At 48.6% G+C, this 26,759-nt stretch overlaps 1 protein-coding gene across 1 annotated transcript in view; it reads right to left on the bottom strand.

The window, feature by feature from the left end:
- Window positions 1–2,796: 2,796 nt before the first annotated feature.
- The window catches only part of SVOP (SV2 related protein), a 35,414-nt gene continuing 11,451 nt past the window's right edge, over window positions 2,797–26,759 (bottom strand). The window contains exons 4-16 of the mRNA XM_087828815.1: window positions 25,882–25,980; window positions 24,778–24,849; window positions 19,406–19,530; window positions 15,029–15,092; window positions 14,286–14,411; window positions 12,370–12,498; window positions 11,791–11,864; window positions 9,922–9,998; window positions 8,302–8,409; window positions 6,738–6,849; window positions 5,767–5,848; window positions 4,303–4,392; window positions 2,797–3,003 (exon numbers count right to left, since the gene is read on the bottom strand). Of these exons, the coding sequence (XP_087684941.1) occupies window positions 2,797–3,003; window positions 4,303–4,392; window positions 5,767–5,848; window positions 6,738–6,849; window positions 8,302–8,409; window positions 9,922–9,998; window positions 11,791–11,864; window positions 12,370–12,498; window positions 14,286–14,411; window positions 15,029–15,092; window positions 19,406–19,530; window positions 24,778–24,849; window positions 25,882–25,980 (1,365 nt within the window). The remainder of the gene's footprint in view (window positions 3,004–4,302; window positions 4,393–5,766; window positions 5,849–6,737; window positions 6,850–8,301; window positions 8,410–9,921; window positions 9,999–11,790; window positions 11,865–12,369; window positions 12,499–14,285; window positions 14,412–15,028; window positions 15,093–19,405; window positions 19,531–24,777; window positions 24,850–25,881; window positions 25,981–26,759) is intronic.

Genomic DNA, 26,759 nt, shown 5'->3' on the forward strand with positions numbered 1-26,759 from the left:
GGTCCTTCCTTCCCCAGCCCCAGGGAAGAATTCATGCTGGGATGGGCACGGGACCCAGGTCTGACCAAGGCAAAGCAATGGTAAATCGGCTGACGGGTTTCCATTTTAACCAAAAACAACAGGCCCTTTTAAAGGAAAACCTTTTGTGATTGTTCCTTCCCCATTCTACCTCCTTTGAAAATAAATACGATGCCTGGCACTTCAGCAGCCATCTTGTGACCATGAGGTTTCAAACGGCCAACATGCAGAAGATGGCAGGGAAGAAAGGCAAAAAGAAGTTAGGTCTTTGATGACATTGTTGAGCTGCTGAACCGTTCCTAGAACTGCCTGACTCTGGGCCTGTTGTTAAATGAGCCATTAATATTTTAATGGTTTAAGCTGCCATTGACTAGTTTTACTGCAGCTCAAGGTATCCAGGCCTTTGATGTCTATTAGTAGTAACGAAGGGAGACTCTTGATCTCATCCTTCAAGCCTCTCTGTTGCTTAATATTATTAAAAATAATGACTGTCCATATTCATTTCAAAGTCCACCCCTGAGATAGTCTTTCATCTCATTGCCAACACTGCCAGGGTCACTTAGGTGTTCCTGAGAGGATCTGAAGTAAGGGCAAGAAACTATATAACCCCTGCTACACTGAACATCTTTTGCCATTTTCTGAAATCTTTCCTAATACGCAGAGAAATAGATGACATTTCCATTAATGGAAACAGACGCTTTTGGAAAGTTCAAAATTAGATACAAACGTCCTCAGCAAAAGGCTTGGGCAACTTCTGTGGCAGCTCTTGTGTCATTCAGTAATATTGATTTTTTAAAATAAAGGGCAGGCGATTCAGAAGGCAACGAACTTTTCACTTTCATTTTCTCAAGAAGGAAAGTTCTCAATTGCAGGCCTCTTTACCCCAGCCCCTGGAAAACATTTCTGCCCACCAACCACTCCCCCCGACCTCAGTCCCCGGTTCCTCCAGGTTATTTGAGGGTAGAGGGAGTGGACATGCTCATCCGGCAGTGTCTGGCCAGCTGGAAGGCAAGCGAAGGTTCTGTGTTACCCAGGAGGGTTCAGCAGGCCAGAAGTAATTAGAGCTAGAACCACTGGGGGTTCAAGGGTACACCCGCATTGCCAGGGAGCAGATCTGCCAAGCCGCCTCCTCTCTGACGGACAGCCTGGGCCGAGGGGGCTGCAGCCCCTATTTCAGGGACATGGGGTTGTTTGCAGTCGACCTAGGACTTGAGCCTGAAGAAGTTGCCCACGGTGACCTCAATACCATAAGAAGAACGCATCGCCTTGGACAGACTCAAAACCACAGTGTTGGCAGCCAACTGTACAACATTCCCCCGATGGGAATGATCATATTAAAGCATATTCAAGCGTTGAAATGACCCTAGATGGACAAATGTGGCAAGGCATTATTAGGCCCAACTGTCACTGGGACATTATGACAAACGGACAAACTTCGCCCCTTGCGATGTCCATCACCAACATGTTTTAATAAAGAGATGAACGTACACATTTGGCTTCCTCGCTATGTTGACTTCAAGCAGGTCCCTCCAGGCAGAGCGTCGAGCTTCCCTGGCCTTGGTGGATCCAGCAGCTTCCTTCCTCCTCTAGGCTCCCTGCCTTCCCGATGGGGAACAGGCTCCCATAAACCAAACCCAGGAGGTGGGTGATGCCAGACACCTCGGCCCTTCCTTCCAAGGCTGGCCCCCAAGCCAGCCTCCTCTCTCTTCCTTTGACAATGTACACATTTCACGTATCTGGGTCCCCCCTCCTCCCTCCTCGGGCATCCCTGCTGTGGGGTCCACTGCTGGAACCCCAAGAGCTGCCTCTGTGTAAAGACTGAGCCAACCCTTGCTAGCAAGGGAGACGGAGAAACCAGAGGGAAGGGTTCCTGGTCCCCTGACCTCCCGGGAGTGGTGGCGGGTGTAGCATCATTTTTGTTTTCTCTGTCCGCCCAAGCTCAAAATCCAAAGCGCTGAGACCTGAGTTAACCGTTTTCTTTCTCCGAGAGTCACCAAATCCACCTGCTGGAGGAGAGGGCCAGGGAAGGAGCCCCACGTGACCGCCACTGCTTCTGAACCAGGAGACCCCGTTTTGGCTTTGGCCTCAGTCCCCAATGCCTGGGGTAACAGCTTTCTGGGGTTATCATCTGTTGCAAGCCCAGCTGTCCCCATGAACACATTTGGATCCCTTGGAACCAGGGATGGCAACTCCATAGGGGCCAGGTGGGGCACGTGGCTCAAGTTCAAATGCATGTCCATCTGCCAGAGTCTCCACGAGTCAGGCCCTGCCTGGGGAGGCAAACCGAGAGGCCCCTTCCGAGGGAGCGTTTCTCAAACCCAAGAAAATGCTGCTCAGGCCCTACCTGAGTCACCTGCAATTTTGAAGAAGAAAGCTGGGGGCCTGGGGTGCAGGAGAAACCTACTGGACAGGTCCCGTTGGTGGGTGGCAGGTCTCACGGGGCCTGGGCCTGGACTGTATCTATGGAGATCTTTTGGTTGTTTTCACCAAAGGTGTGGCTGGCTAACTCTGGATGGTGTCCCCAGGCACTCCCAGGGTGGCAGTTTTCCCATGCAGATCCACAGGTTATTAACAAACCTCCCCCCACGCATACAGAAACCCCCCGGGGCAAATGCCTCCCCATCTGCGGGTGGGTCTCAGTGAATATGAGCAACTGGGGTCCAGGGTGTACTTTTGGATGAGTTCTTAGTGTCGGCAGTGATGGTCGGTGCCCCAGACAGGCTCCCCCGGCTTTCCGCGCTCCACAGCCCTGAAGACCAGCTCGGCCCCCCCAGGTCACTACTCCTGAGAGCCAGAGTTCGACCTGATGACGCCTGTGCCGTGGGCCCCTCGTCCCACCATCTCCTGGCCCCACTCCCGGTGGCTGGATTCCTGCAGTCCGCGGCCTTTGGTCTCGATGGGCAAAAAGCAGGAGGCCAATGCAGCCAGGACACAGCAGCCACTGTAAACCGCCAGCGACAGGTACACGGAGGACTCCAACATCACCTGGGGAGGAAGATGCATGTCAGTGAGAGCCTCTATTCGGAATGGACCGGCGACCATTCAGATGACACCGATCACGCCAGGCCCTCTTGTAAACACTGTGTGATTGTCCCGTTTATCCTTCATGACAGCTCCATGAGGTAGGTTCTTTGTCCCCATTTTACAGAGGGAAACACTGAGACTCAAAGAGGCTTAAGTACCAAAACCAAGTTCATACAGACACTAAGGATGAGGTTGGGATTTGAACCCAGACCCCATCAGGCCCAAGAGTCTGTGTTCCTTATAACGACACTCTCTCCCTGAGCAGTACCTCTGCTGACTTCCTAGCTTGATGGCACCAGGAAAATCACCCAGCAGGGCTGCACCTCATATCCTCACTTGGCAAATGGGCCTAAGGGCAGTGTCCGCCTCCTAATGAGAGGATACCGTAGCAGTACTTGGCACCACGCAGGCGCATGGCAAGCTCTCAACCAGTATTAGTTAGCAGTGACATACAATGGCCATCACAGCAGCCCAGAGCAGCGCTGCTCGGCTAAAGCACGTGGAGGAATTCTACGTGCACGAAACACCCAGGATAGGTGAATCCACACAGGCGGAATGCAGCCCGGTGGTTGCCAGGGGCTGCAGGGAAGGGGACATGGGAAGTGACAGCTCAACCGGTACAGAGTTTTATTTGGGGTGATGAAGATGTTTGGGAACTAGCTAGGGGTGGCGGTTCACAACACTGCGAATGTGCTCAATGCCACTGAACTGTTCAGTTTAAAATGGTTCATTTTTGTGTGATGGAACTTTTCTCTCAATTTTTAAAAGTGATAAAAAGAGGGGGGAAATCAATTAGATATTTAAAAAGTAAAAAGGTTTCAAAATAAGATCCCTAAAAATGGGTCAGAATGCTTCAAGACACACAGAGAGCTGCAAAATTCTACAGCTGTACCGAATGATCCTACTCAGAAAGCGGGGACAGGGGCATTTGTTTCCTGCAAAATCATGTTGGCTGACTTGTTTTCATACAAATTATTTTTGGCCAAATCATAGGATACCCTAGGGGTCTTCTGCATGGGAATGGCCTGGGTTTGATCCCCAGCTTTTTTACTTCCCAGCTGTGTGACCTTGGGCAAGTCCCTTTACCCTTCTGAGCTTAAGTTTCCTCATCTGCAAGCAGCATTTCTTTTCTCATAATGGATTGTTAGGATAAAATTAATGCACATAGAGGGCTCTCCCGAAGGCTCAGCATATAGTAAGTGCCTTCCACGCACTGGCTTTTGTCAGACCCATCCCCTCTGTATTTGGGGTGACACCTACCTGAGCAATGAACGGAGTGATGAGAGCACCCACCCTTGCCATGCCACTGCAGGTGCCCAGGCCCAGGGCACGCGTTGCTGTGGGGTAGACCTGAAACACAGTCACCAGATGCAGCCTTGAAAAAATGCAGGTCCCTCCTTCTGCTCCAGCAAAGGGATGATAGGACCGACCCCCATGATGATGGGACTGACCCTCATGGGCAGGCCTGAAGTTAGGGTGAATCCCTCAGGTGTTGGTGATCCCACTAAGGGGAGGGATCCTGGGGTGAAGATTCTTACCCCAAAGGGGATAGGAAGTTGAATTGAGAAAGAAGGGGAGAGGATGAGCTGTGGGTGGGAACCCAGGAAGAGGTTCCTCCTGCCCTGGTGGTCACCAAAGATTCTGCCAGGAACTCCGTCCAGGTTCCAGGTACTGTCCTACCTGCCACTTTCCACTAGTTGACCTTGAAGCACTGGTCATGGACTTTCAAGGCATTTCATAAAGAGAGAGACTAAAATGTTTACACGGTTTCTCAGCTCATACCCAGAAGGGGCCACGTGCTTAGTCTCCTCTAGGCAAATTGAGTGGGAACTATGCATCTTCCAGGACACAGTGATTAAAAAATAAGCATGTTTTTCCACTCCCTTTCCCTGTCTGCTGGCTGGAAGGAGGACTCTGAGGCCCTAGGGCAGGGTGTTTCAACTTTGGCTCTATGGAGGTGGGGTAGGGGGCTGTCCTGTGTGCTGTAGGATGTTTAGCAGCATCCCTGGCCTCTACCCACTCAATATGGTCACACTTCTGCACCTGCCATCCCAGTAGTGACAACCCAAAATATACCAAGATTGCCAAATGTTCCCTGGGAGGCAAAAATCACCCTTGGTTCACAATCACTGGATAAGGGAGTAACAAGATGGAAGGAGCCTGGGTCCTTGAATCACTGTGGGGAGGAAAGCTGTCCATCAACCTGGAACACCTATATTGGACTGTTTCATAAGTGAGAAACTTCTGTTGTGTCAACACATTCTGTTTGGGGGAGTTATTTGTTGCAGGAGGTAGCATGCCTCTAACGAACACAAGGCTCAGTGTAGAAAGCTTAAAAGGAATGAAAAGCCTAAAGAGGAAAAATAAAACTCATACACAATCCCAATACTCAGAGACCATTGCCACATATCCATGTATATTCTAGGGTTTCTGTGATTGTATCCATATATTCATTCTTTTTTTTTTGGTTAATCCTCACCTGAGGATATTTTTTCATTGATTTTCAGAGAGTGGAAGGGAGGGGTGAGACAGAGAGAGAGAAACATCGATGTGAGAGAGACACATCGATTGGCTGCCTCCGGCATGTGCCCCAATGGGGCCGGGTATCGAGCCTACAACCGAGGTACATGCCCTTGACCAGTATCGAACCCAGGGCCCTTCAGTCTGAGGACCAATGCTCTAATCACTGAGCCAAACCAACTACTCCCAGATACCCCCTCTTACCTCAGGCGTGTAAACATAGGCTGCTTGGAAGCCTCCAGAAATAAACGCTCTTGCAATAAAGAGTAACAGAGTGAGCATAGTTCTAGGGAGAGGAAAAAAGATTAGCAGGAATTTTTTCCATCAGCTTGTTTCAGCAAAGTCCTATCTGCTCAGGCAGAATTTACACCCCAGAAACTGGCAAAGCCCACCTCTACCCAACACGCATGGATGCAGGCATGTAGGCACTCACATCCTGGTTCCCTCTCTAAAGGCCTGCTTTTTAAAAGTGTATCATTCCCCAAAGCACCAGGCTGAGAGATGGAGACATCTACGGCGCCCGGGTTGGGGGCAAGACTGAGCAGAAGTGATATAAATCATCAAAAGTCTAGATAGGACCCAGTGGGGCAGGGTCTGAGCCAGGAACCAACTGAGCCAAGTAAAGTAAACTTCTATTCAGTATTTTTAGGATAATCCTGTTCCATTGTGCCCATAAATATCTCAGGATATCAGCATTTCGTGGTCTAAGCTATATCTTCAGACCTTCCCCAGATCCTTCATCAGGTTTTCTCTGGGGCCTCTCACAGGTCAAGAGAGACACGGGCCACTTCCATATTTTGAGCCCAAAAGGGATTATAAAACAGGGCTGATTTAAAATATTTCCATGGAACAAATGAACACTTTAACCCAAACACAAATTGAACAGCTATTCACATGATCTCACTGGGAAATGATATCCAAAGTCTAAATATGACGTATTGGAGCAGAACCTGGATCAAAGCGCCCTCACACCGCCCCCCCATCAGAGGCCCCAACTTTGAGCTTGATCCTTTGGTTAGTTTTAAGGCAGCCAAGAGCCTCAGTCCTAGTGACGGGCTGGAGGGAATCCTTCAGATGACCTCCGAGGGGTGCAATCTCCAGCTGCAGGCCCGAAGAGCCACTGCCCGTGGCCTGAGAAATGAGCCTGCTGGCCAGAGCGAGCTGGTTTCACCCACCTGCCGACACAGATGAACAGCAAGAGGCTGCACAAGGAGAAGACGACAAAGCACAGAGCCATGGTCTTCTTGCGGCCCAGGCGGTCGATGATCCATAGAGTCACGAGGACACCTGGAGGGGAGCAGGGCGCCAGGGCACGCGGCGTCTGACATGGCTCCCACTGACCCCCACCCTCCGGTAGCCACACCCTGTACAATCTCCTTGAGAGTGGGCCGGACCTAGTGACTCACTTCTCAGGACTAGAATACAGCCAAAGAGATGGGGGTTTAACCTCTGAGATGAGGTTATAAAAGGCTGGGACTGTTTGGGGTTATTATGATTTTTATTTTTGCATTCTCTCTCTCCCTGGCTCTTCTCATGTGCTTGCCTTGTTGGCCACCTGGCAAAGAACTGGAGGTGGCGTCTGGCCAACAGCCAGTGAGGAACTTGCGGCCCTGGATCTAATGACCCTGGAGGAACTGAATCCTGCCAGCAACCACGCGAGTGAGCGTGGGAGCAGGTCCTGCCCCAGACGAGCTTTCAGGTATTGGTTAAAGGCTCTTCCCAGGTGTTAATTCCCTGGTACTTCTGACCACTTTGCTTGCTTGTAGGTTTTCCCTTCCTCCTGAAACAACCCTTAGTTACAGAAACGCGGACACTGGCAGCAGCAAGTTGCAGGAACAGTTTCTGCTACACCTCTCCAAGCCTCAGTTTCTCCAGTTGCAAAATGGGAGTAATTATACAACTTCACAAGGTTAAATGAGAACTTGTCGGTAAAACATTGAGCACAGTGCCTGCTATACAGCAAGCACTCAATAAATACTAGATATTTTTTATCACTATCATAATCATTATTCCTTCTAAAGTGAAAAGATAAATCACCGTTGCTTTATGTGCAGGTCTGGATTTTTGACATCCCACTGATCCTTTCCAGTGTGACTGGTGTCGGGGGACAATTCTCCGTTGGTCTCTCATGTTTCTCTACATCTTGTGAGTGGAGGTACTAGCTACCCTATCATTTCAAGGTTGTTGGTATAGAAACAGCCTTGGGAGATAGAGATACTGTCTTCTTCGAAGGCAAAGGGCATGTTTGTTTACTGTCCAGTATAATAAAAACAGTGTCTCTCCCTGGGACAAAGGCTGGCAGGTTTCCGGCAGCCTAGTATAAAAGATTTAGGTTCCGGAAGCTTGAGACTCTGCAGCTGTGTTGCAAATCCATTGCACTGTAGTATCTACCTGGCCCCTTTGTCATCAACCCCATGGGACTTGGGGCAAGGGGAGCTGACACTAATACACTACTCGTGCTATTTGCTATGCTCGTGAGTCTTTTGTCTCTGACCCAGGAGTCTCATGTCGTCTGCCAGCAGGCATGAAACTGGACAGCCTAACTTGCTAGCCTTCAAGTAGAGTAAAATCTCAGCCCCTTCCCAGTTCTCAACAATTTGTACCTCAGAGTTGAAAAAATAATCCCCGGTTCCCCTGGAAATGGGATTTGCCTCCAGGTGGCACCAGGAATGTGACACTGAACAGCTGCCACATCCTCAGGCTTCCTTGCCCCAGCCCCACTTCCCACACATCCCGCACCTGGGAATTCGGAGAGGGTGGTCCACAGCAGGTCCATGTAATCCTCCTCACTCAGGTACTCACAGGCCAGGCTACACTTGGCCTCTACTGCCTTCTTCCTGCTGGAAACTGGGAGGTGGGAGACCGAGAGAGAGGATGAGGCATGTACAGAGCCTTGGATCACACCCTCCTGCTCCCCACACCTTCTTCTCAGTACAATTTGGCTGGTGTGCCGTGGAAAGAGGCCAGGCTCAGGAGTCAGACAGACTCCGGTTTGAGTCCCGACCAACAGTCTATAGCTTCATCGCCTTAAGTATCAGTTTCTTCAAAAAAATTGGGGCTAATAAAACCACTGGGCAAGGTGTTGCTCTTAAGGCAGACAGACTCCAGGGTGGCCCCAAGGAGCTCCACCTATATTATCTGATCCCCATTACTTCCTCGATCTCTCTCTCTCTCTCCCCCCCTTCCCTTCCTCTCTCTAAAAATCAATGTAAAAAAATAATAAAATGAGATGAGTTTTAAAAGCCAAAAGAATAACACTTCATGGCATAAAAAAATGATATGAAACTCAAATCTGTGTTTGCAAATACGGTTTGATGGGAACCCAAGCGATGCTTGTCATTTACAGTTGCCCACAGCTGCCTCCCTGCTGCAATGTTAGAGCTGCGCAGCTCACCAGGCCTAACATGTTCACTACCTGGCCCTTCATAGAAAAAGTGGCCACCCCTGCTTTCTAGCATTCCACTGGATCCCCTACTTGTTTAAGCAGGTCCACTGCTAGGGGCGTGCAACTTATGCTCCATCAATACCAAACCCCAAATCTACAATCGATCTGCTTTCCTCAGAGCCGTTCATTTAGACTCCCACGCCCCGCAGTGAGATGTGACTCCACTGGCTCACTAAATCCTTATACCAATAAACAAAACTATTAACTGAGATTAAAGAGGCTTAATACAAAAAAGGTAATTGGGCAAATCCTGCAGACAAGCAAGAACTTGACCCTTTTACCCCCCACCCTGGGCTCAGTGCTAGGAAGTCGGTGTTCTGTTAAAGACAGAATGATTTGAAAGCCCAGACATCGGCCTATAGACTTTGTTTTTAATTCATTCCTTTTGTCCGATGGTTCCCACCTCCAGCTGCACAATAGAATCACCTGAGGAGCTTTTATAACCCACCAATGCCTGGGCTCCACCCCAGGGATGCTGATTGAATTGGTCCGGGCATTGTTTAACTGGCACTGGCATTATTTAAAAGCTCCCCCAGTGATTCTGTTGTGTGGCCGGGGTTGAGCTCCAACCTGGTTCTCAGGCTTAATGTGCACACGAGAACAGCTGCACAGGGTCACAGCTGTCAAACCCAGTGCTGCACTTCAGGGAGCTCTATAAGATGTGACTTACTGTCATGTCACTTCTATAATGACAGGATGGTCCAGGTTTCAGTAGAGCCCCTTAGAAACCACAGCCCAGATTTTCTATGCTCAGATTTTGTAGAAACTTTCTCCCTGGACTTTGTAGGGTAAAGTCACTGGGATTTGTGCAAGATCAGGCCCTGTAAGGGCAGAACCTGGGGTGGGAGTGTGTGCGTGACGGTGTGTGTTGGGAGTAGGGGCGGTTAACTGGCAAACGGGGCTGCGATACTCACTGCTGCAGACGTCCCCTGCCTGGAAGAGCTCTGTGGTGAGCAGAACTAATCCATAGTAAGAAAACGCATTGGAAAACCTGCCAGGAAGGAAGCAAGAAAAGTAATGGGATGGGCCTTTGGGGGCTTTCCTGCCCCCCCCCCCCCCCGAGCAGGAAGATGGCAGGTTGCAAACCACAGCGTTGTGATAAAGGGAATTAATCTTGTGTCCTTTGAAAGACCAAGAGCTGTATTATATCACAGACATGCCACCCCTAGGCTGTTTACTCAACTAGCAATAGGGGGGAAAAATGAGGGGACCCAAATTTGGAAGAAAACACAGTGTTGACACCTGTCAGGGCTTCTGGGTTGAGCTGGTCTGGTCAACTTGGACAGGGAAGGAGGGGAGAGGGGAACTTTAATAATATACAGCTCTTTCCCTGAATTCCTGAGAGCTAAATCAATGCACCAAGCATCTATCAAACACCTGCTGTGTGCCCAGGACAAGTGTGGCGTCTGCAGACTTCACTAGAATTTCAGATCCGAACAATGCAGTTAATTAATTCCCGACTGTCCCAGGAACCAGAATACCCAAGTCTGTAAGACCAGAACGTTACATCCAGGGTAATACAATATGTGGGAACTCAGTCACAATCAGATGCTGGTGATTAATTTCTTCAGGTTACAATACGTGCTAGCAAATTTAGTGATTTCTATAGTGTGCTAAAATAAGCCTCTACTTAATTGCTTCCAGATTTAAATAGTATCGGCCCAACAGAATCACATGCACGTAAAGATAGATACCCTCAGCTCTGTAACAAACACCCCCCCCATGCTTCAAAAATCCTGCAGACTCCACCCTTGTGCTGGGCACACAGCAGGTCTTTAATATATGCTTGGTGAGTTGAGTCAGCTCTTAGGATTGCGGGGGCAGAGTTCTGTATGTGGGATTCTGTAAAGGGAGCCCAGTTCTGTATGCCATCAAAGCCTTTCCCTCCTGCTCCCTCCAATTGACCCCTTTCACTGACACTCCCTTGCTAATTGGCACCTCTGTTCAAAGGTGAGTAGGAAAGGCGAGACCAGGTTCAAATTGAACACAAGGCCTTACCGGGTCAACCGCCCGCACTGGTAACGCGATGTACAGGATTTGGTAGAAAGAGAGTTAAAGAATAGCTGAAATGGGAATAGTTGTGGAATTAAATGCCTCCCCCTCCAGCCCCTGCCAATGGCTGTTATTTAAGAAAAGCAGAACACGATCCTGACTAAAAGTTCTAAGAAGGCCCGTGTTGACCAAATCAGTGGTTCCCCAAATATGGGCCCTGTGCCACGGCTGGTGCCCAAGGCAATAGGGGTGGAGCGGGGAACTGATACAGCATTAATATGAAATCTCATTGGGGGGGGGATCCCTTTTAAGTTTCCTTTCAGTTCTTTTGATTGTATCCGGGTCTTACTTAAGTGATGAGTTACTTCTGCCAATGAGCCCTTAGCACCTCCCCTCTCTGTTTCTCCCTCCCATAAATACAGGCACTCAGGGCCCTGGCAAATCATCAACTGGCAACTTTTCACTGTATTTATCTTTAAGAGCGCCTTCTATCTATGGCCTGAAATTAAGTTTTGGGTTTTTGGTGTTTTTTTTCTTTAAAGAAGACATATAAAGTTTCCCTTTCAAAAGCATTTATCTGAGTAACAAGTGAGTCAAATGAAAGAAAACAACAAGGAAAAAAATAGTCCAGGCGATATCTGGGTAACACAGAGGCCGGGAGAGTGATGCTCGAGCACCTGAATTTTGCAAACGCTGCCTGAGATCAAAAAGTTCTCTGTGCTTTGTGTGAAGACAAAGCCCCAAACAGGGCACAGAAGAAGGGCATCAAAGTGTCAAGAGATGGCTCTTACCATATAAACCACAGCAACAAGGTCGTCCATCTAAAATGGGGTGTGAAAAGGTCCCTCATCTTGCCTCGGTCTTCCTGTAGCGAGACAAAAGTCATGCGGATGTGCGGGGGCTGGCTCAGAAAGTCTCACCGCTGCGGGGTCCCTGCCGGTGTCGCCATCCCGGCCATGCCCCATCCATTAAGGACATCTTCCAAGAGCAGTTTGGCGCCCTGGATCTAAGCCTATCACGGCACTTTCTAATGTGGTTTGATTGTCCAGCCTCTGGCGATCAATCACCTTTGCTAATCAGACCTCACAGGCGCTGAGAGGTGAAACCGGAGCGGGAGTCGCCACAGGATCCATTAGCGACAGCGCATGACTTTCCCCTAATCGCTGGCTGAATTCTCCAGGTGGCGCTTTCAGGACTTGGCAGTGGAAACACACCGATGGGAGCTGCCAGGCTCCCCTTGCAGGATCGCCCCCCTCCCCGCACCCCCATCCGCTCCATGTACACCCGGGATCACACACACGCACGCCCCACCCTGCCCCCTGCACGCGCAGGGACACGCAAGCCACTGGGCCCGTGGCCCAGAAACTGACCTGTCTGGAGATGATGAGTTTCCCCAGCGGCATGGGGGCTCCATTTTCCGTGGCTATCCTCTTTAGGGTGGCGATGGCCTTTTCCTGGTTCCCGGACAGCACATCATACCTGGCACTCTCGGGCAGCCACTGTGGGGACAGGAGACCCAGGCGTGGCAGTTCTGTGTTCCAGCCGCACACTCACCCATGTGTGGAGACCATGAGGGCGGGGGCTCCTGGCTCTGCCACGGAGCGTGTTGGTTGTGTGACCTTGAGCAATGATCTGACCTCTGTGTGCCTCCCTTTCCTCATCCATAAAATGGGGCTAATAATAGATCCTACCTCTGGGGGTTATTGAGAGTATTAAACAGGGGGCCCAGGTAAGTGCTTAGCACAGTGCCTGGAATGGGTTAGGGCAGCCGTTGCTGTTGCTGTTCCTATTACTGTTATTTGGTGTCGGAGTTCCAGCTGAAGGCTGAATGCAATGAAGAATGCCACCAAAAAGAAAGAAAAAACAAAAAAGACTGCCTCTCTCACGACCATCATCACCAACCCCATCTCTCAAGAAACTACCTCACCTGTCTTCAGCATCATCTTGTAAATTCAGTCTAAGAGACAGAAAGAAATCAGAAAGCCCTTTAGGCCTAATAGAGTCCAGACCCCAAGTGGGACTAGATAACTATATTTCTGCAAAATGAAGCAACAGCCATTTGTGAAACGAGAGAGAAGACCTCCTTTGACTTAGTTCTGTTGTTCATTTCGCTGTGTGCCTTTGGACAAGTCAGTCAACCTCTCTGGGCCTCCGTTTCCTCGTGAGTAAAATGGCAATGTAGCAGAGGTTGCTAATGTCCATTAAAATTCATGCTGCCTTTCCCGTAGTTTATAGAGTTATCCTTGGATACGGCTGCTCAGCCAGGAACTACATTTCCCAGCCCCCCTTGCATCTAGGTGAGAACATACTTTCACCAATGGCATATGGGCAGAATATTCCTGGCAAAGGTATTTAAGAAGTGAATGTGCATCTCCACCTGCCCTTCCCCAGTCTGCATGTCGATGATGCCAAAGCCCTAGAGGATGACAGAGCTATAAGCTAGAAGGAACCTGGCTGGGCTGGGAATCATACTTGCCAAACGGGAGCACTCATCCTGGACTAGTGAGTGAGAAACAATTGCATTAAGTACTGAATGTGTGGGCTTTATTTGTTACAGCAGCTGGTATTATCCTAACTAATGTAAGTTTTCATCACAGTTCCCCCTCCTACGGTTATTGGGAGGAATAAATACGATAATGCATGTAAAGAGCCTAGCACAGAGCCTGCTACTCAGTTTCACTTAGTAATTATCAACACCTATTGTCATGACCAGGAGTTATGATATTATTTACCATGGATGAGGCCCACCCACCTAAAGGCTTATTTGGGGGCTCACTGGCTTTAAAATATTTCATGCATGTTGTCTACACATGAACAGACAAAAGGTGTGGCATGATCTCATTGGGGGTGTAGTTTATGCAGAGCTGAGATGGAACGATCATTTGCGCTTCTGGGCCCAGCCATGCAAATATTTAATCCTGTGTTATTATGTGCCTCTCTCTCTTTTACTCAAGCTAGTTTGAGTTGGGTTTCTGTCACTTGCAACTTAAGAGTCCCAATTATTCTAATACAGTTGCCTTAAGTGCACATCTTGCAGTGGTGGGACCTAGGTAACCCTCCATCCTCGGTTATCTCCCTAAAGAACATCCCAGCGGTGTTTGTCTGGAGGAAACGCAGTCCCCCATACAAAGCCCACCTCAGGCTGGGTTCCTCTGTCTCATTTCCTGATTAAAAAAATCATCTTAAAAGGTGGCTTAGGTGCCCTCCTCCATGCCCTCCCTGCCAAAATATCTCGAACAGCAGAAGGTCCCATAGCGAAGGCTGAGATCTCGTAAAGGGTACCTACAAAACACAGGACAGCAAAGATGAGGAGCGGGACGGCTGAGAGGATGAGCAGCCAACGCCAGCCCAGGCTGGGCATCACAAACACAGCCAGGATGACCTCGAACACTGTCCCGATGGCCCAGAACACCTGGCACAGAGAATGGGGGTTAGTGACAGGGTCAGCACTGGTCAACACAGTGAGCAATTTCAGGGTTATGGGAGACGGGGTAACCCATGTGGGTAAGGGGTCCTTGAGGCCAGCAATGAATTTGCCCTGAGATCTTGGCTGGAAAACGGGTCACAGGATCCTGGCAGAAAGAGGGCCTGAGAGGGACTGGCTGGACCAAGAGAGTTTTAAGGCAGCCCATAGGCCACAGAGATGGCCATGCATGGAGATCTCCGACAAGACCCCGGGGAGGTGGAGTGTGATGATAGGGAGTTTGGTCTTCTCACGCTGTGCCATTCAGCACCGACTCTCAGATAAAAGTCATTTCCAGTTCAAGAAGGACATACCACCTGCCGGGGACCCTTTTTAAAAAAATTATTATTATTAAAGGGATGGTAGACTGAATTTTCTTGTCAATTGTAGAACTTATCCATATTTCAAAACAATTATGTCAAAATCAGCAGAACATCCATCTAAGTTTTTGCAAACTGAGCCTGTTATATTTTTTTCTCCAACTCCCTTCTCCTTGCTCTGTGACTCAAGACACCTGAGAACCTCACGCCAGAGACAGAACTCTCCAGAAACCCAGCCACCCTTACCTCAATCAGCAAGATACACTTAGCTCTGGCTTTCATGGGAAGGAACTCAGCATACAGCGTCACCCTGAGGAGCAAAGAGACAGACAGGGGGTGAAGGTGGGGACTGAGGCGGACGATGGCTACAGCTTCCCGAATTTCTAGGCCAACGTTACTCTGAGTGCAGCCGTGGGCCACTTACATCAGAGTTTCCTGGGCTGATGAACCTAGACCATGCGGTCTTTTTTTTTAAGTTGAAGCAGTACATGGATGCATTTTCATGGGAAAACAATGTAGGAATACCTAAATATACAATTTGTAGTGTATAACAATCCTTCCCTTCCTCATGACCCTTCTTCCATGCTGGAGATGTATGCCACCGTCTCCCAGAACCACACGAACCTGAATGAGGCGGGTCCACCTACACCCGGACTCCAGCCCTTTCGCATCCTTGGGTTTCACATCCGCAGGTTCAACCCCCCTTGGGTCAAAAACTATTTTCCCATTCCCAGCAGAAGGTGCTTTTCATCCACGGATGGTTTAATCTGCAGATGCGAAACCTACGCATAGAAAGGGCCGACCGTGGTTAAGCTTTTGGGGAGTCAAAAGCTATACTCAGATTTCCGACTGCACAGTGGTGGGGCCCCTCACCGCCCCCCCTCCTGTTTTTCAAGGGTCAACTGTACTTGGTCCTGAGTCTATGTCAGGATCCGCTTCCAACAGGACAGTTTGGGAATCTTTCCCTATTTATACGTAGATCTACAACATTCTTTTTGAACAGCTGCAACCCAGGCGATCGATACGTAGATGGTTTGCAATGTCCTGTGTTTGCAGCAACCCAGGCCACAGAAACATCTTGTCCTGGAATTGTTGCGCCCGCCCCGCCCCGCGATTCACAGCAGTTTATAATGAAAGCGAGCTGTGTGGTCTTCATCCAAAGGGTGGCGATTATGACTACAATGACACTGAAAAATAAAGGAGCTGGTAACAAAATCAGCAGCGCCAAGAAGCAGCCAGTACCGGCGCAAATAAACCCCGGCTGCAAATAATCGCATTTATAGCGCTTCGGTGGCAGTTAGAGATTAGCCATCTGGATCCCACGCGCAGAAAGACGCGGCCTGCCATCGCCACTCGGCATTTCTGCTGAACCTTCGGAAGAAAAGGCCGGGCCCAGGACGGGTTGGCGAGCCAGCTCCTCGCAGGCAGCAACCTGAAGGACCTCCGGAGGCGAGCTCCAGGTGGAGCGGGTGGGCAGCTCCCTGGGGGGGTGCCCGCATTTTTAAGAGCGGCTAAAACCCAAGTCAGATGCCAGGGCAGGAAGGTTTCCACCCAGCCTTTGAGGTTAGTGGCGTTTTTTGTTGAAGGACACAGCACCCTCTGCTGGAAATAAGAAATGATCGGCCAGGGGGCCCACCTGCAGCTGATGTTCTTCTTCGGGTGCGAGGGGGTAGGTGCAATTAAAGGCAATTAACGTTTGGGAGGGAGGAAGATTATTTAAAATAATAATTTAAAATTTTTTCTAAAGCAAAAATGTATTGTTTGTAATGATAAAAACCAAGCTGCATTTAGCTCCCTTGCTTGAATTAAAGTCCCTTCCTTTTAAAGCTCCTTCATAGACAGAAAATGGAATTATTTGGTATTCTAAATGTGATTCCTCTTTTTACCTTAATTAAAAGAATAGCACCTGCCCTGGCTGGGTAGCTCTGCTGGCGAGAGCATTGTCTGGATACGCCCAGGTTGCAGGTTCGATCCCCAGTCAGGGCACATATAAGAGTCAACCAGTGAATGCGTAAATACGTGGAACGACAAATCCATCTCTCTCTCGTCCCTTCCTTCTCTCTAAAATCGATTTTAAAAATTTTTAAAGAAAAAGAACAGCAGCTGTTCAGAACCACCATTCTATGTTCCCAGAATCATCTCTAAATCAGTGCTCGGGACCCATGGGCATTAACGATTTACCAGGACCTCTGGCTATGTAAGCCCAGAACTCTTTCCCAATATTTGTTTAAACGACAGAAAGTGCTTTGGCATTTGGGCGACCTGGATTTGAACCAGCAGATGGTTTGCAAACATCGCCCCACCGTTTTCCCTCCCTGAATCTATGCTCCCTCGCGATGAGGCTTTGCAGCTCACTCACTCCATCCCTTGAATCTGGGCTTCGTAACTTGCTTTTTGTGATCACTAGGGATGTTGTAGAAGTGACACTGTGCCAGTTTCAAGCTTGGGCCTCAAGAGGCTGTGTGGCTTCTGCTTGCTTTTGGACCCTGCCCAGGCAACATGCGACCAGATGCCTGGGCTAGCCAGCCGGAGGGTGAGAGGCTGTGCAACACGGAGGAGTCAGCCCTGGCCATGCTACCTTAGCCAGTCGCCATTCAGTTCCCCAGTTGACCAAAGACACATAAGCAAGCCCCACTGAGACCAGAACAACCAGAATCACGAGTTAAATAAATCAGTGTTTTAAGCCATACGTGATGGGATGGTTTGTTATGAAGCAAAAGTAACTTCCACACTCCACTGAATAACCATCTGACCTTAAGCAAGTCATTTACAACCTCCGAGCCTCAGTTTTCTTATCTGTAAAATGGGGGTAATAGGATTATTCAATTGTTCAGTATGAAGAGAGCACTTAGCATAGGCCTAGCACTTGGTGAGCACTCGATTAACATCATCATCATCACCATCATCACTATTAATGTTATTATTAAATAATAACAAAATAATGTTATTTTTGCTCATCAAGAACCAATGTGAACCCCTACTTTGGGGGAAGAAAGAAAGGAAAGAGGAAAGAGAGAAGGAGGGACACAGAAAGGCACAGATCAGGGCAGAGGGATGGGCTCCTTATTAATAATATAATATAATATAATATGAGATGATGGATGTTACCTAAACTAACTGAGGTCATCATTTTGCAAGATATGTAAGTCAAGTCATTATGCTCACTCCTTAAACTTATAGCGTGCTGCCTGTCAATTACATGTCAAAACTGAGAGAGAAAAATTTTAATTAAAAAATTTTAAATTATATAATTTGTATTTGTACTGAAAACTTAGAGTACATTATAAGGACTTCTGATTGTTGGGCTTTTAAAAATTACACAGCAACCCCGCCAGCATGGCTCAGCGGTTGAGACCTAGGATCCAGGAGATTGGGGTTCGATTCCCGGTCAGGGCACATGCCCGGGTTGGGGCTCAATCCCCAGTCGGGGGCATGCAGGAGGCAGCCGATCAATGACTCTCATCATTGATGTTTCTATCTATCTCCCTCTACCTTCCTCTTTCTGTGAAATCAATAAAAAATATTTCTTAAAAATTACACAGCAAAACCCTACTCATTTGGTTTCGTGAGGTGGTGTAATTGGGTAAAGCTATTTATTCTAAATGAGTGGAAGCTCTTAGTTATATTTAATTACATAAAAATATCTTCAACTAAATGTTTCCAAATCATGAACTTAGGGGAGCCATTTTTATAACTAGATAAGAACATTACATAATTAAGACGATTATTTTCATGTGAAAAGCTGGGAAGCCAGTGGCTCTCTTGGGTGGTTAAATATTTCTTCCGTAATTTTGTCTGTGGTTTTCATTTGCTTTCCTCATAGACAAAAGAGCTATAGAATAGAGTTGTTAAGAAAATACATTTGGAGAATCAAGTGACGTTTAAATCTCCGCTCTGCCAGTTACTAGCCGTGTGACCTTGGGCCCCAGTTTTCTTACCTGTAAAATGGAGATAATAATACCTATGTCTTAAGGTTTTATGATTTTAAAAAAAAATAAAGCACATGGTCCTGTGCCTGGCATGCTTTCACCCAGGGGACACAGCCAGAGTCCCATTAGACTTTACACCACAGCTGCCACTTAGTGACTTTGGGTTCCTTGTGTCACGAAACAAGCAAGCAAGGAAAAGAGTGAGCAATGGGTCCTGGACAACAGCAATGGCAAAACAACACCCAACTGGAAAATGGCTAGCCCCAACCCCTGCTTCCAGCTTGCACAACAAGGGGGTGACAGGCAGCACCCACGGTCCTTAAAAGCAGATAAACTTAGGTTCTTAGTCCCGCCTACATGCTGTGTGACTTGGGCAAGTGGTTTCACCCACAGAGTCTCGGTCTCCTCGGCTGGAGATTGCGATAATCCCACAGCACACTTCCTGCGGCTGCTGAGATGTGTCAAAGCGTAAAGTCCAATCCATGCTGGATCTATTATTTTTATAATTATTGTGCATTTACAACCTTCCAGGCTCTGCGCTGCTTTTGTTGTTCATCGTGACAATACTGCTAATGACGCTACTCTCTGGTGACATCTCGGCTCCCTGGTACCAGAGGCCCCGCTGCAGCCGGCTTCACATCCCCCCAGGCCATGAACACAATCAACACAAGGCCAGAGCTGTGTATTTACTTACGACTGGGGGACCCCTCCGATTCCGAAGCCCACCAGGCCCCGGAGCACCAGGATCCAGCTGTACACAGGCGCGAACGCGCTGAGGATCCCGTAGTACAGAGTCCAGAGCACGCTGATCTTCAGCCCCTGCGCGAAAGGGAGACACCAAGTCACAGGGCTGCTCGGCGCCTCCAGGACACATGGCCCCCCCCATGTTTAAAGTCACCGATGGGGTCCTGTTAAAGGGTAACCCATCCAACCAAGGGCCCTCTGTGTGGCTGCTGCCAAGCCCTAGGGGCTACGTGGCAAAACTGTGGGGCACTCTCGGTTGTCCCAATGACTGGCATTTACAGCCGTGCCCAGAGGTGTGAGGTGTCCCACCATGCATGAGACCCAATAAGACTCGTCCTGTTCCTACGCCAGCTCAAATCAAACTCCCCACCCAACCGTCACGCAGCTGACAATTCTGTTTATGACGATCTAAACCTACATCTTCGCTCCATTTCACATATGAACAGGATTTGGGGAGGGGTCTAGTTCCAATACACTACACTTAATGTTTTAGGAGGGCAACTTCCAGGTAAATCAAAGGGAGATTGTGCTTTGTTTTATCTGGAAGTTGGCAAGATTGCTCATCTCAGAAAAGCGTGTTGTCAATGGCAACGCTGTGTTGTTTGAGTCACCGAGAGAGCAACACTTGAGCATTCATCTGCATTCACAGGGCTTCGGTGTGTACCTATGAATAGATCTGGATCTTATTTCCAAATGTCAACTCTAAAGAAAAAACATCAACAAGATTCAGTTAAATTCAAGCTTGTTTATGATCAGGGGCAAAATATTCACTACTTCCTTTTATTATCTAGGCAGAGTTGTACATGAACGTTTATTTGCATATTGAAAAGAAATCTTACATGATTAATTATCTCCTCCCTCATATAACAGGGCGTTATAACTGATTTTTTTTTTTAAATTATGTGAGTGGCTATTTCATTTTCTCTTTGAAATAATTTCTGAATAATTAAGAAACATTATTAAAAATTTTAATAATTTTTTAAATAAAGGGGACAGGGGACATCTGTAATACTTTCAACAATAAAGATAAATTAAAAAAAAAAACAATAAAGGGGACATTGTGTTTGACAAGGTTAAGAACTATCTAGGGACACAATGCTGCAAGAAAAACCTGGTGTATCTTCCTGGAGTGTAATTACTCTTAGAGATTGAGAAAGAGTTGAGGGTAAACATAATTTAAATGATAGCTTTTACATAACAACCAACACCAACCCTATTATGGAGTAGAATGCAAAATTTTTTGAAAGACAAGAAGGTAGAGAGAGAAAAACATCGATTTTTTGCCTCCTGCATGCACCCTGACCGGGGACTAAACCCACAACCTAGGTATGTGCCCTGACTGGGAATCGAACCCACCACCTTCCGGTGAGCAGAACAATGCTCCAACCAACTGAGCCAGGGCTAGAATGCAAATTTTACATGCATTTGAGAGCTGCAACAATAAGAGGTCTGGGCAGGCCTCTCTCCGAAGCACTCCTTCCAGATCTCCAGGGGTGAGTTCACTCTCCAGCCCCCTGGGGAACACTTTAAGTAATAGAATATTTTAAATGACTTTGAATCACCTTGCAAGAAAGTGATTTCTTTTTCATGTCAATATTCTGAACTGTTTTTTTCTTTGAGTTCCAACCAATAACAGTTACCACTGACCACGGGCTAACCATGCGTCAGCAAACACGGCTCTAAGTGCTTCACGTACATCGTCTTATTGAAACAGCCCTGGAAGCTCCTACGTTGTCGCCCCGATTTTGCAGGTGGGAAGCTAAGGCTCAGAGACGTGAAGTAACTTGCTCAAGGTTCACCAGGATATGACCTGGATGTGTTCATTTCCATCCCTTCAAGGCCACACACCTGTAGCTCCCTTCCTTTCCGTGGCTGCCACAGGCCCCCCCAGGCTGCAGGAACTTCTGTGGGGATTGAAGTGGCCCGCTGAGTCCCAACCCCATATGTGACTCCCCTGCAAAGTCACGCAGCGGACGCCCTCACAGAAACCTCCAGTTGGGCGGAGGCAGACCAAGGAGCTGAGATGTTCAGCCAAAGCTCGCCAGCTGCCTGGCCCGCCCGCTGTTCCTGGAGGAGCTCTGGGGAAGGTTTATAATTAGAACCTGATCTGTCGTCCCTGAGGCTGGGCCTGAATCCCATGCACAGGATGATGGGCTCTGCAATCTCGGGGTGCTTTCTTTCCTCTGTCTCTGGTCAGGCCAGCTTTCCATTAGCTAGGGGATTTAGCAAGCCCGTCAGGAGAGAGAGCTGGAGAAGCACTCTAGGCAGCCCCCCAAGCTTCATTTATTTGAGATGGATGAATGTCCTACTGATCCACTGAGTTCTGGGGATAATTCACTCATGTCTCCCAACAGCCAAGGTCAGGGGGAAGGATGTTGACTCTGGAGCCTGCATTTGAACACTGGCACTACCATTTATTGGCACCACGAGCTTGGCAAATGATAGGACTGATAATGAACGCTTTTGAAATGCTTCCTTTGGGCCAGGAGCTTTCTGTAGAAGGGCCCATTTACTCCTAATAACAGCCCGGAGAGAGAGAGATACTGTCATTATCCCATTTACAGATGAGGAAACTGAGGCACAGCAAGGTCGAGTCAGTTGCTGAAGGTCACGTAGCCTCTAAGTGGAGGAGCTGGGATTTGAACGTAAGCAGTTTGGCCTCGGAGCACATGCTTTTCACAACGATGCTACGTCAATATTGCATTTGTCCAAATGAGCCCCTTAGGCAAATGTTAAAATGAGGGTTGATAGTCCCCAGGTGATATGGGAAGATGATGAAGAACTAATTCTGCTCATTTCTTCTCAATACCTGGTTCCTCAACCTCAGCACCATCCACACCTGGATGCGGTCATCCTCTGTGGTGGGGACTCTCCTGCGTACTGTGGGATTCTAAGCAGAATCTCTGACACCTACTCACTAGATGCCAGTAGCTCCCTTCCCCTCAGTTGTGACAACGCAAATCACTCCAAGACATTGCTAAGTGGCGGGGGCAAGGGGAAGGGGAAGGCGAAATTCACCCCCCTTTGAGAACCGCTGTTCTAGAAGGTGCCAAGATGTGTTTAGAAGTCGCGAGTTTCAGTAAATGGCACCACTGAAAACCTGTCTATGAATCTTTTTAAACTCCAAGCTTACAGCTTTCTCCTCTGATGCCCATTATAAGCACAAAGGCATCTGTATTCTAGAGGGCGACCTCCTGGGAACACTATGAATCATTGCCCTTGGTAGATAAATGTGCTCTTCCAGGGGAAGTCAGGATCCTAAGCTAACAACCTTCCTGAACTTGTCGGGACAATTCATCAGTAAGGTCAGTGGTTGGTCTGGTCTGGAGAGAGGGCAGAAAATAGAAACATCCAGCTTAGTCACTCAAGAAATATTTATTGAGTGCCTGCTAGACGCCAGGTGCTGTGTCAGACACTGGGGCCACCTCCGTGAACAAAACCAGCCCCTTTCCTTGGGGAATTTACTAAAACTCACCTAAGCACCATCCTGTGCTGTGCCCAGAGCAGACATCACTAATCAATCACAGCACTGTCCTACTGAGCCATCCGGCTCCTCGGGTCCAAGTCTCCATCATCCCCTACTGAGCAATTAGAACAGACCCAAGGGACAAAAAAACCATTTGCCCTTGAGTTGGGGGAACTCAGTAAATGGTATCTGTGAATATCAGCTATTATCTAACCCAACCTGCTTCGATATAAATAGGGAAACTGAGGCCATAGATGGGGGAATGTCTTGCTTTAGTCACCCAGCGGCAGATTCGGGCCCCAAATTAAGGTATTTTTACTCCTTTTCCCTGTATTGCTCACCGCTTCAGTGTTTAGCAGTCGGGTAACAGAATTTGGGGCACAGTAAAATTCCTCAGAACAGGTTCCTCGAGAACAAGTAAATAAAACATGTTTTTAGCCGGAGACAGAGAAATGAGCTGTCCGCCCCCACGCCCAGCCTGCTCAGGACGGAGCCACGTGAAGACTTCAGAAGAGCTTTTCCCTTTTGTTATTGAATAGGCCTGAAGGTTAATGTCAGGTCCAGCAGCAGCCAGCCAGGCGGCCACAGGTTCTCAGTTCCAAGTGGGTGGGAGGGTGGATGGGCGCAGAGTCTAGAAAGCTGCCCCCTGAAGACCACAGTAATCCAGCTTCTCTTCTCCCTGGAAGGCCCGGAGAAGTCTTTCCAACTAACCTCCCCAGCCCCTAAAACCAACCAAGATCTTTGGGGCTACGATGCCTACAGCTAGTTTCCCAACGTGCCTCCTCCGGCCCTGCCACAGCCACTTCCCCGTGGTTTTCCTAGTCACCATCTCCCAGGAATCTGCTGGCCCACATGCTTCCTGTCATCACGGGAGAAGGGGCCGCGGCTGGGGTCTCCTTCCTGCACAGCACTGTTCAAACATCCATTCATTCACTCATGGAGCCCCCCCTATATTTACTGAGCACCTACAGCTTCAAGCCCCTACCATCATGGTGAAGGGTGTAGACTTAGAGTGAGACCTGGCTCGGTGACACTCCCTGTGCCTCAGTTTCCACTTCTATAAAATCAGGGTGGAAACAGGACCTGCTTCAACAGTGGTCCATGGCCTGCTGGCCGTAACGGACCTTGTCAGTTACCCACCCAGCAGTCACATCTCGCTTCTTCCATCCTAACAAAATTCTGAGTTTGTTCAGCTCTCTACCCCCGTCCTAGTCCCAGGTGTAGATTTTTATTAGTCTAAGCCAGTAGTTCCCAAAGTGCGGTCCCCGGACCAGCGGTATCGGCATCACCTGGGAGCCTGTGAGAAATGCGATTCTTGCAAAGCCGGCTCATGTGGGTCTCTGCCTGGCGTTGTGCAAAGCGAGTCACCCCGGTGACCTCAATTAACCCTTCAATGTAGAGCTTGTTATTTCTTCTTTATACAGATGAGGACATTGATGCTCAGAGAGGTCAATTGACTTGCCCAAGGTCATGCAGCCAGCAGGGGTGCAGAAGGAGGAAAATTCCGAGTGTGCCTTAATGAACAGGTTCCCCTGGTGGCCCCAGAGCTCAATCCTGCTGGGTTTGAAAGCTGATGTCTTTCTCTACCAACCCTCGGCTGTGTGAATAAGAGCCACGGCGACCGCGTGGGGCCAACAGCATCTTCTCTACCATGAAATGCACTCGCCTACCCACCCCCTCCAGGGAATGCGTGATTCCAAGAACCCACAGTGGCCTCGGGGCCATGTCTCCTCACAGCGCGTCAACATAGCTCCTAATTAGGCCTCCCAAGCGCTCGAGCAGCATGAGCTTTACTACGAATTGCCATTGTCACGGAGATGACCTAGGGGACATGCATGTAGGAGAGGTCGCCTTACTGTTTTCCTGCCGTACTGGTCTGAGATGTTTCCCCAGAGGGTGGAGCTGGACATCATGCCGACAAAGACCACCTGTGGGTAGAAAGAGGGTTACTTGTTAGACCTCGACACGGAGAAAGGGGACAACCGATTGAACCGGTGATGTCACACCCTAATAATAATAATAATAATGAGGCAACATTCCCTGAAAGGCCACAGGTTCGATTCCTGGTCAGGGCACACGCCTGGCTTTCGTGGCTCGATCCCCAGTCGCGGTGCGTGCAGGAGGCAGCCAGTCGGTGTTTCTCTCTCTCTCCCTCCCTCTCTCTCTAAAATCAATGAAAACACTAAAATAAGTAAGTAAATAAAGGAATTAATTTCCCAGGTCCTCAACTTCCCTACAGACTCTTTCCCGAGCACAGGTTAGAGATTTCACCTGTTCCCTGTTCCAGTCCCCGCTTCTCAACCGCCCTCCCTCCGCTTCTCCACCCCAGTCTCAGCAGCTCGCCTCACATCGCATTGCTTTGAGCTTAAACCCTCCAGGATGCCTCAAAAGGGACACCAATGACCCTGCCACAAATCCTTGTGGAAGTCATCCAGATTCCAATTCCTTTTTATTATTATTATTTTTTACCAAATTGAAGAAGAGCCTCATCGAGCAGTCAGCAAATCAGATCACTAAAAAAATAATGTTTCAGAAGCAACTGCTACGTGCTCTTTGGCATAGAACTTGGAAGTTGTTGAAAAGAAGTCAAGTGGCATACAAACTGCCATCAAAAAATAAAATCCTCAAATCACCCTCCTGTGGGAGGTACTGGCATCTCCTTTCTGAATGAGCGAGGTGTGTAAGGTCTAAGTGATATACCCAGGTGGCTTCCAACCTCCCAGCCATTGAGCAGGATGCCTGGGGGGGGGGGGGGGGGCAGGAACTTGTGGATCCCCGGGTGCAGTCCAGTTGGCTGCCAACCTCCTGGGGAGTGAAGGAAGCTGAGGTCATGGTGTTTCCATGCAGTTTAATTCCTTTCTGCTGAGCCTTTGGCAGCAGCAGGAAGAGGGGGACACCCCCACAGACCACCCCAGGGGACCGGAACTGTACACAACAAGAGAGAGCCGCCTGCTGCCTACCGAGGTCAGCAGTGCCACCTGCCAGCTGGGCAGCCGCCACTCGCAGTGCAGCTGGGGCGCGAGGATGCTCAGGATCATCATTTCCATGGCATCGGCCATCTGCAGGGAGGAAGCAGATGTCGTGAGGCCAGGATGCTGCCCGGTGCCCGGATGGCTGACCCCTCGCTCACTGACCCCTGAGAGCGTGTAGAAACCCCTCCTCTGCCCTACCACCCATCGAAACACTGAAACCCCTAGTAGTTAAAACGGTGTGGGGCCTACCATACCGCAATGGACAACTAGACATTCAACATTCTTTCTCTGTGTTTTTCTGTATTTAAAAAAACCTAGGCACTCTCTTCAATGAAATGGGAAAACCTCACATTTCAAAAATCTGAGAAAAGCTTTTTTTTTTTTTTTTACAGAGGTAGAGACGCAAGGATCTTTTCTCTTTAGTTCAACTAAAGACTAGTTTATCTTTGGTTTAGAGGTCATTGCTCATGTAGAATTCTCAGCCTCTTTAACAAGTGTAACCTTTTAACATATTAACACGTATTAGGAAGCCCCAGTAATTAAAACATCCTTTATAGGACTTTATAGAACAATGGGACAGAAACGAGAGTCCAGAAGCAGACCCATGTGGCCGAGGGAAGGTGGACGACATGGGGAAACTGAAGAGCTATTTGGAAAAGCATTTAATTAGGTCACCCTCTTGCACCATTCACAAAAATCAATGTCGGCTGTATTAACGGTCTAGGCGCCTTATTTGCCATGGGTAGCTGAGGGGATTTGGACAAGAGGTCACGGGCCTCACGAAGCGAAGGGCTCATTTTGACCCGTGCATGTTTCTCTAGGCTGAGCTCCACACAGGACATCATAATCTCATCGTAGCCCTGAGC

The sequence above is a fragment of the Miniopterus natalensis genome, chromosome 20 (genome assembly GCF_054644295.1).
Source record: "Miniopterus natalensis isolate mMinNat1 chromosome 20, mMinNat1.hap1, whole genome shotgun sequence".
Taxonomy (NCBI): Eukaryota; Metazoa; Chordata; class Mammalia; order Chiroptera; family Miniopteridae; genus Miniopterus; species Miniopterus natalensis.